This window comes from Colletotrichum aenigma, assembly GCF_013390185.1.
Source record: "Colletotrichum aenigma strain Cg56 chromosome Unknown KSG_Cg56_contig03, whole genome shotgun sequence".
In the NCBI taxonomy this organism is placed as follows: domain Eukaryota; kingdom Fungi; phylum Ascomycota; class Sordariomycetes; order Glomerellales; family Glomerellaceae; genus Colletotrichum; species Colletotrichum aenigma.
Genome location: NW_023500909.1, coordinates 6445445 through 6454348, shown reverse-complemented (window position 1 = coordinate 6454348; position 8904 = coordinate 6445445). Strand labels below are relative to the sequence as shown.

At 40.2% G+C, this 8904-nt stretch overlaps 1 protein-coding gene across 1 annotated transcript; it reads right to left on the bottom strand.

Annotated features, from left to right (window-relative positions):
- Positions 1–5820: 5820 nt before the first annotated feature.
- On the bottom strand, positions 5821–7112 carry CGCA056_v005720 (uncharacterized protein; the record flags this gene model as incomplete). The annotated part of the gene is made up of 3 exons (XM_037320971.1): positions 5821–6030; positions 6097–6507; positions 6918–7112. The coding sequence occupies 3 exons, from the start codon at positions 7110–7112 to the stop codon at positions 5821–5823; spliced, it is 816 nt and encodes a 271-aa protein (XP_037180724.1).
- Between the last annotated feature and the right edge of the window lie 1792 nt (positions 7113–8904).

Genomic DNA, 8904 nt, shown 5'->3' with positions numbered 1-8904 from the left:
AATTAGTCTAATTTACCTAATAATTAACTAAGTTATATAATTGTTTAAAAAGACTATAGTAAATATATTTTTAGTTAGTTTTATTAGTTTTACTAATTAATACTCAAATCGCTTAAATATAACGTTTTTTTAATTAATATTATTCTTTCTACTTATTACTTAATTAAGTTAATAACTTTAATAATCCTATATGTTTTATTAGTTTAGCTGTATCCTCTATAAGCTTAACTAGTACTCTAACCTCTCTAAAACTAGAAAGCTTTGCTAGTAATATCTCTCCTACTTTCTTTACTTCTATTATTATAAATCTAGCTATTATGAAGCCTATTATAGCTTCTACTTTAAAACGTTAGTATTAATATTAGTATTAGTAATACTAATAATACTATTAGTAAAGCTTATATATATTTTTCTTAAACTTTAAAGTTTTCTAAAATAACATATAAGCTTTAGTATAGTATTAAGTTATCTTCTCTCTCTTAATAAGATAAATCTTAAGCTTAGTTTATTTAATATATTTAGAAGTAATTAGCTTCTTTTCTTAAAGTTCTTATTAAAGTTTATAATAGTAATAAGATAATCAACACTTATAAGTAGTTATCATAAAGCTAGCTATAGTTTATAATAATAATTAAGTTAAATATATATTAAAGAGGTTTTTGTTTAAGAAAGTGTAAAGGTTTTTAGAAGCTATAAGCTATAGTTAGGTTAAACTAATAAAAGAAGTACCTAAAAAGTAAGTACAATATTACTATGTTATTTTTACTTACTTCTTCTAAAATCTCTTTTTCTAACTTTTCAGTAAGTACTTATTAAGTTTTCGCTATAGAGAGTTCTATACTTTACCTCTATAAAGTTCTCTACCTCTTTAGTTTAGTTTAGCGAAGCTATTTTTAAGCCTTTTTAGTTTAAGTAGCTAGACCTTTATAATTATCCCCTTTTTAATTATAGTAATCTCTACTATAGAATAAAAATAGTAATAAAATAAGAACCTCTATAATTTATAACAAGTTTTTATAGTTATTATTATTATTATAAACTATTCTTATTATCTATATAATAGTTATCTACAATATACTTACTAGAAGTTATTTATTCATTATTATTAATATTATTATAATAAATCTTAAGACTCTATTTTTAGAGTTATATTATTTAGTATTTTAAGTTTTTTTCAGAAGGTTCTTTCTATTCCTTAAAAAAATAAAATTGTTTTCTCTAAGTTTTATACCCTTTACTTTTAGACGTTTTATTTTTTATTTAGTAAGCCCCTGTTACGACCCGTTGGGCTTAGCTACCAACACAACCCCGCCAGGCTCTCAGCGGCTAACGTGGGATATATGTGACCTAGTGACAAAAGGATGATCAGGGATCCTTGGAACGGAAGAACTATGGATAAGTTATGTGACCTTAGGAATAGCATGGATAAGGATGGCTGCAGGATAATGTGTTTAATATGTGAGATATTCTAACTATTCTGGAATATATGGGATATCTGAGATATTTAATATAGGCAGCCTGAAGGAATAGTTTGGGACTTATATATAGGATGGACTTAAGCTTAGCTTAGGGATAGACTTCTATAGCTCTTTAGTAATTAACCTTATATTTATCCCTTAGATAAATTTAATATATCTTATACTATAAATATTTTATTAAGCTTATAACTAATTATTATAACCTTTTAGACTTTAATCTATTTAGAATAACCTTAGAGACCTTCTGATAATATATTACTATTTATTAATATTATCCCTCAGCTTCTATTAATAGACCTTACTATTAGATTAGCTAACTATAACATTTTAATCACTCCTATTCAGTAAGTTAACCTTTAATACTGCTAAATAGTATAGATAAAATATCCTCTTATGCCTCTGTTAAATCCCCTACCTTAAGATCCTCCTCTGCAGCCTCTAGTGGATAAGCACCCTAGAACTTAGCCTAGGAACTTAGAGACTAGGAAATAAAAAATAAAGATAATATAGAGAGCGATAATAATAGCGATAATAATAATAATAAGCTTAAGTAAGAGCGCTAGAAAACTAAGAATAATTTTTGAGAAATGCAGAACTTATTTAACTAGAACGCTATAGCCCTAAAGTGTAAGGGGCTGGCCCCTAGGCTTGTTCAACGTAGAGGTGCCGTCGATTGACTATTCTAAGCTGAGGAAGGAAGAAAGGACTTTACAAGAGTAGGCACCTAACAGCGGTGAAGCAGGCTGGGTTAGGCGGCGTACTGCGGCAGAATAGTGGGTCCAATGGAGCTGGATCTCAGTAACTGCTCCGGCGAAGCTGGAGATATCAATCCGGGCTCTAGCCCGTGACATCACCCCCCCGCTCCCCTCCGGCGGCGCGCCCGCGGCGCTAAGGCTGGGTCTCCATCGTGCTCTATCGCAGAGCCATAACGGCGTTCGTAAGCCTCTATTGCTTCTGTCCCCTGGAGCGTCTCGACAGGCTCCTAGGTCCTCTCTGTATATCCTTCCCACTTAACCAGAACTTCGCAGCGTCGTCCGCGCCCTCAACGCTTCTAGGTAGCGGCGTTGATACTCTCTACACTCTAGGTCTCTTCGCCTTTATCGTCTATAATTAGTGGCGGCTGCTCGTCATCTAACGTTTGACTAGGTAAGAGGTTGTTACCTGCGCGCTTCAGGATATCTATATGGAAGCGTGGGTATATAGCTGCTAGTATATCAAGCTCTACTACATATAGTGAGATAACTTTTGTAACTGTATACTTATAGTGTAACTAATCTAGTTTCTTGCAAGGCCTAGGGGATCTGTAATACCCTATGTGAAGCCAGACTTTGTCGCCTACTTCTAGTCTCTCTGTAGGCTGGCGCTTCCTATTAGCCAGCTCCTCGTAGCTTTACTGTGTTGAGTGTTACGGTCAGCTATCCGACAGTAGGGTCTGCTAACAGAAGCTGGGGATTGATACGTTCTAACAGTACACTGGGTCGTGGTCGTAGGTCGTAGTTCGTAGGCTGTAGTAGATCGGTTCTTCAGAGGCCAAGGTGATCAGTCTTAGACTCAATAAGTGATCTGCAGTGAAGGTAAGCTGAGAGTATCCGTGAGGATGAATACTAAGTTGATTGCTGAAGAGCTATGGAAGTCTGACCATGAGCCAGGCTCAGGGTCATACTATATACAAGTTCTGAACAGTACCCTTTACTCTATCACTGATCCCTCACCAGGTACCAGTGAGCGCTCATTGACTGTTGGTGAGTGCTCAGTAACTTCGACTGAGCGCTCAGTGATCCACACTGCCTGCTCAGTCTTATCTTATCATCACGTGACTTATACCATAGTTCTTCCGTCTCCGAGTGAGTTCCTGTTGTTCCTGTGACCCTGCAGTACAAATGTCCTGTCCTAGCCGCCCGACGCCCGAGTGGGTCGTTCAGCTGTTATCCTTGTTTACGGGTCGTAACATTGAGGCGAGGGTCGATTAGGCTATATCCATCATATCTTGAAGCCTTATTACCAACTTGCGTGCTTAGCCCTCACAGGTGCCCTCAGGGCTTGCTAGGCCTGCTTCCTTGACCTTAATAGGCTCTGGGTTATATCCATGCTCTAGGAAGAAGCTACTCATCCTAATAGCGCTATTATCGCAGCTATAAAGCGCTAGCTGAGCTGCTGGAAGGTTATATGCCTAGTCCTTCTGTGAGTAGGTGGCGTAGTTGCATAGGTAGGCCTGGATCTCCTGGTTTATCCTCTCTAGGCCTCTATCAGTCTGCAGGTAGTAGGTGGTGCTAAGCTGCTGCTCTATTCCCAAAAGCTTGCAGAACTGCCGCTAGAAGCAGCTTATCTAGTTGCTCCCTCTGTCGCTCATAATTAACGTAGGGATGCTGTGAAACCTAAAGTGGCAGTTCAGGAATTATTCAGCATAGGCTTCAGCTTCTATGCTTTCTTTCGCCTTGAGGGTTACGCCTTTACCTAGCCGGTCGATAATTACCTAAAGATATCTCTCGCCCTTATCTATAAGGGGAAGGTTAGTAATAAAATCTATAGCGAGGTTGCTTTATATATGCTGTGGTATCAGTAGTGGTTTCAGAAGTCCCTTACGACGTTCCCTCTAGATATAACTATGCCTATAACTATTGCAGTTACAGCAGAAACGCCATACTAAGTGCGACTGACTAAGCTAGTAGAACTGTCTACTAACCAGCGTGAGGGTGTTATCTCTTCCTAGATAGCCACTAAGCACTAAGTCGTAGGTGCTTTAAACGATATAGGTGTGTAGTGTGTTTATATCATTATCTAGATCTTTATTACCTAATACCTAAATCTAATCTCTAAATAGTAGTCAGTTGCTATTATTAATCTCACACTTAGCGATCTGAACCTTTAGCTTAAGGCTTAGGGGGAAGCTTCTTTCTCGTTGTTTTATAGCAGCATAGGCCTGCTGGTAGACTTCATCTTATCCTTAGGTCTGATCCCAGAGTTGCTATAGTTCTTCGTCATCAGTAAATATAAGCATTAATAATGCTGCCTCTATACGTTATATACGCGCTGAGGGTAGGGTTGCTTCTAGGAGGAGCTGTAGGATTCAACCTTATTTACGCTTATCCTCTAGAGACATAGGTACGTCTTATTCACATCTAGAGAGTGCGTCTAGCACTACTGCTTTGCTTCCTAGCTGATACTATATCTCAAAGTTATACTGAGATAGTTCCTCTGCCTATCAGCTTTGCCGTTCTGTAAGCTTCTGCTTTATTATAAAGTACTTTAGGTTCTTATGGTCTGATAAGATCCTAAAGTAGCTAACACTCTATAGCTCTGCTCTCTATTCTTATAGACAGCTTATAATAGCTAGTATCTCCTTATTATATATCAGATAGTTGAACTAGGCAGTGTTAAGCTGCTATAAGTGGTAGGCTACTGCATGACGTCTGCTGTGCTTATCTTCCTGTGAGAGTATGCCTCTACGGGCAAAGCCTGAGCAATCAGCCTCAACATAGGTTATACGCCTAGGGTCCAGTTGGTATAGAACAGGCTTAGCAGCAAAGATCCTCTTAAGCTCCTGGAATGCTACTTCTTATTCCTTACCCCAGCAGAAGGGGACACCCTTCTTTATAAGAGCTATCAGGGGTCCAGCAATCTCTAAGTATGCTGGGATAAAGATCCAGTAGTAGTTTGCAAACCTAAGGAAGCTTCAGACTCCCTTAACTATCTTTAGAGCTGCCTATTCCTTAATCGCCTTCAGTTTCTCAGGGCCACAAGAGATACTAACTCCAGCTGTAATGATAAACCCTAGGTACTTAACTGTCTTCACAGAGAACGCATATTTATAAGGGTCTAAATATAGCCCTGCTGCAGCAAGCTTATGCAGTACTAGCTTAACCTTTGCTTTGTGGTCTTATTATGATCTGTTTAAGTAGATCAGGACGTCATCTATATATGCTGTTGCAAAGTCGTCTAGATACTCTCGAAGTATGCTGTTAATATATCGTTAGAATATGGCGGGGGCTCCTGTGAGCCTAAAGGGGATAACTAGCCATTTAAATAGCCTATATCTCGTCCAGAAGGCTGTCTTATACTCCTCTCCCTGAGCGATCCAGATCTTATGGAACGCTGCTATTACGTCTAGCTTAGTGAACCACTTAGCAGCGCTGACAGTCTATAGCGTCTCTCGAATTAAGGGAAGAGGGTATCAGTCGCGCTTAGTAAGCTTGTTAAGAGCGTAGTAGTCAACACAGAAACATATTCCTCCGTTCAGTTTATATACGAATAGTACTGGGGCTGATGCTTCTGAGCTGCTAGCGCAGATGAAGCCCTTATTAAGTAGGTCTCATAGGGTCTTATGGAGGACGAGGAGTTCTTCTCATGACATGCTATAGAGCGGACCCCATGGTAGTACGACTTTATTACCACTTTCGTCCTGTTTGATAGGAATCCTATGGTCGACCCTAGGGCGATGCGGTGGAAGGTTGGCGGCTTCGTCAGGTTGGAATAGCTTGCGGAACTCAGCTAGTATAGCTGGCGGAAGGAGGGCCTTTAGGTCTGCCTTCTCAGTCTTCTTCATAAGAGCCTTCTGTATATCTGCTAGGCTGATCGCTTAAACTTTATGTCTGGTAGTGCCTTTGGTGCGTTGATATACCCTCTTATAGAGCGTTGCAAAAGGGGCTCCTGGGAGCAAGCGGGCAGTCCTGATCTGGCGTACTCGTTCTGGCTCTTCCTCGCCTTTCAGACGTAGGTCTACACCACCCCTCCTATGCCGTATACGCTGTGCCGCAGCATCATATAGGATACAGTTCCTCTCCATCCATAGCTTCCCTAGGAATAGGTCGTCGCTAAGGCCACGTACAGTATACGCAAAGATCTTCTCGTCATAACCGCATAGCTTAAGGTTAAAGACAACTACGCCTGTTGCTTTCGTAGCACCTATACTATCGCTAAAGCTGCCTAGTACCTGCTTAGAGCGGTCTACTATAGGCAGGCGGAGCTTACAGGCTAGGTTATGGTCGATAAGGGCGTATAGGTCGCACCTAGTGTCCACTAGGGCGTCTGCCTAAGTGCCCCTATATATATAGGTAGTGATCACTGCTGACTTGCTGCTCATGCGATGCTTAAACTGCTTCTATTCTATGATATCACTAGACTTTGCCTCTAACGCCTGACTTTGCGTTAGAGTTACTCTTTTCCCAAGCTCTCTTCAGCCTCAGAACTTCTCAACTCATCTGTAGCACTATTATTGCTGCTCTCCTCTAGCTTCTTGGCTTTCTTAACCTTCTTAACCTTCTTTGGTCCTGAACGCTTTGGCTTAGGGCACTATATAGCGATATGGCCTATCTTGTTACAGTTATAACATCAGCGACTGTCCTTATGTGGTTGCTCACTACCCTCAGACTTAGATGAGGAGGAGTAGCGTCTATGGCGCTGCGGTTCTATAGCTCTCTTCTTGTTCCTTGCGCGGCTTACGCCGGTCATAACCATATCACCATCGTCGTCGCAGTGCCTGCTTGCTTTGGGGGCTCTAGGGCGGTATGAGCTGTTCCCACGCGTTATAGCTGGAAGTCTCTCTAGCCTTGCAGCTACGTCTTGTACGCGCATAAGCCATCTATGGTAGTCATCAACAGGGAGGTTGACAGTAACGAGAGCTTGCTGGAGCTGCATACTAAGTGCTCCCTCGAGGAGGGTTATCTTCGCCTGGTCTGCCTAACTTGCTCCTCCAGCTTCTGACAGTATTCTCTCGAATCGGGGGAGAAAAGAGGCGAGAGACTGATCGTCCTGTTGCCAGATCGTTCGTAGCGTAGCAGCTGCGCGAGAGGTAGCACTTAGGTCCTTATATATACGGTCTAAGTACCTCATAAACTCAGAGGGGTCTCGTTTACCCTCAGGGCCACCAGCAGCATAGAAGGTAGGAACAACTTGCTGAGGGTTAACATCAAGGCGTGAGTTGATATAATACCAGACCTCAGCCTTACCCCCTATACACCATATATCCAGGGTTATCTTATCGCGCATTTGCTGAGACCATGCTGGGTAGTCCTTACGCTTTCCTGTGAACTTTAGGGGATTCAGTAGGGGCTTCTTTCGCCCTTCAGCTACCTTCACTATACCGTCACTTAGAGCCTGTATAGTCGTATCAGCTGTGGATAGGGTTGGTATGCTACTCGCAAGCGGCGTAGGGGTTGCTCTATCTGGTGACATAAGCCCATTTAGAGCTGTCAAGAGCTGCGTCATCTAGGTCGACTGCTAGACCATCTGGTCCTAAAGAGGACGTATGCTTGCGTTAACCGCTTCGTTAACCCTGCGGTTAATCTCTGCAGTCATCGCATCGTTTGCGCTACCCTCTGGCGAATCCATCGTGTCGCTCTCGTGAGGTTTCATATAGCGTCTTCCCGTTACGCTACCCTCAGCGAATCAGTTGTATCGCTCTCGTGACGTTTCGTATAGCGTCTTCTTTTGTTAAGCTTAGAATATGTAAGGGGCTGGCCCCTAGGCTTGTTCAACGTAGAGGTGCCGTCGATTAACTATTCTAAGCTGAAGAAGGAAGAAGGGACTTTACAGGGATAGGCGCCTAGCGGCGGTGAAGCACGCCGGGGCTAGGCGGTGTGCCACGGCAGAATAGTGGACCCGGCGGAGCCGGGTCTCGGTAGCTGCTCCGGCAAAGCTGGAGATCTCGGCCGGGCTCTAGCCCGTGACAGTAACTAATTTATACTAGTTAGCTATTATAGTTATAATTTATTATATTAGTATCTAGCTAGTAGCTTTATTTAGCTCTTTAGTTTAAGCTAACGTATTAGCTATAGCTATAAATATTTAGCTCTATAGTTTATTTGATTTATAGAAAGGGGTTTTAGGCTCTTTATTTACTTATATATATTTATTATCTAGTTAGTAAGTATTTAGTATAAATAGCTTATTTGTTTTTAAACTTATTAAATTTATTTAAAATATAGCTTTTTACTTCCCCTTTTTGATTTATATTATCCTCTAATTATTTACTAAAGTTAGTTTCTTTATATAAGCTTATATAAGCTATTTCACTTAGCAGTTAGTAAAAACTAAACGTAAGTTTCTTAGTTCTATGAGTAAATATTACTTAAGTATTATAGCTAGTTAGCTACTTATAACTTATAGCTTTATATAATATAAGCGTATTTAATACACCTTTACTTTATATCTCTATTTCTAAGAGATTAACCTATTTTCACTTATTTCTATAACCTCTATTTTACGATAGTTATAAGCCTAGCTCTTAATATAACGCTTTGTACCTTCTAATATACTATAAAATAAGCTATAGCTTAATATAGTTTATCTTTTATCTTATAATATCTTTTTTAATAGCTTAATAGTAGCTAACTAGTATACACCTCATAAAATAGTATAACTAGCTTATGTAGTTTATATAACTATACTTCTATATATTTTAGAATAACATATAGGCATATATTAAACT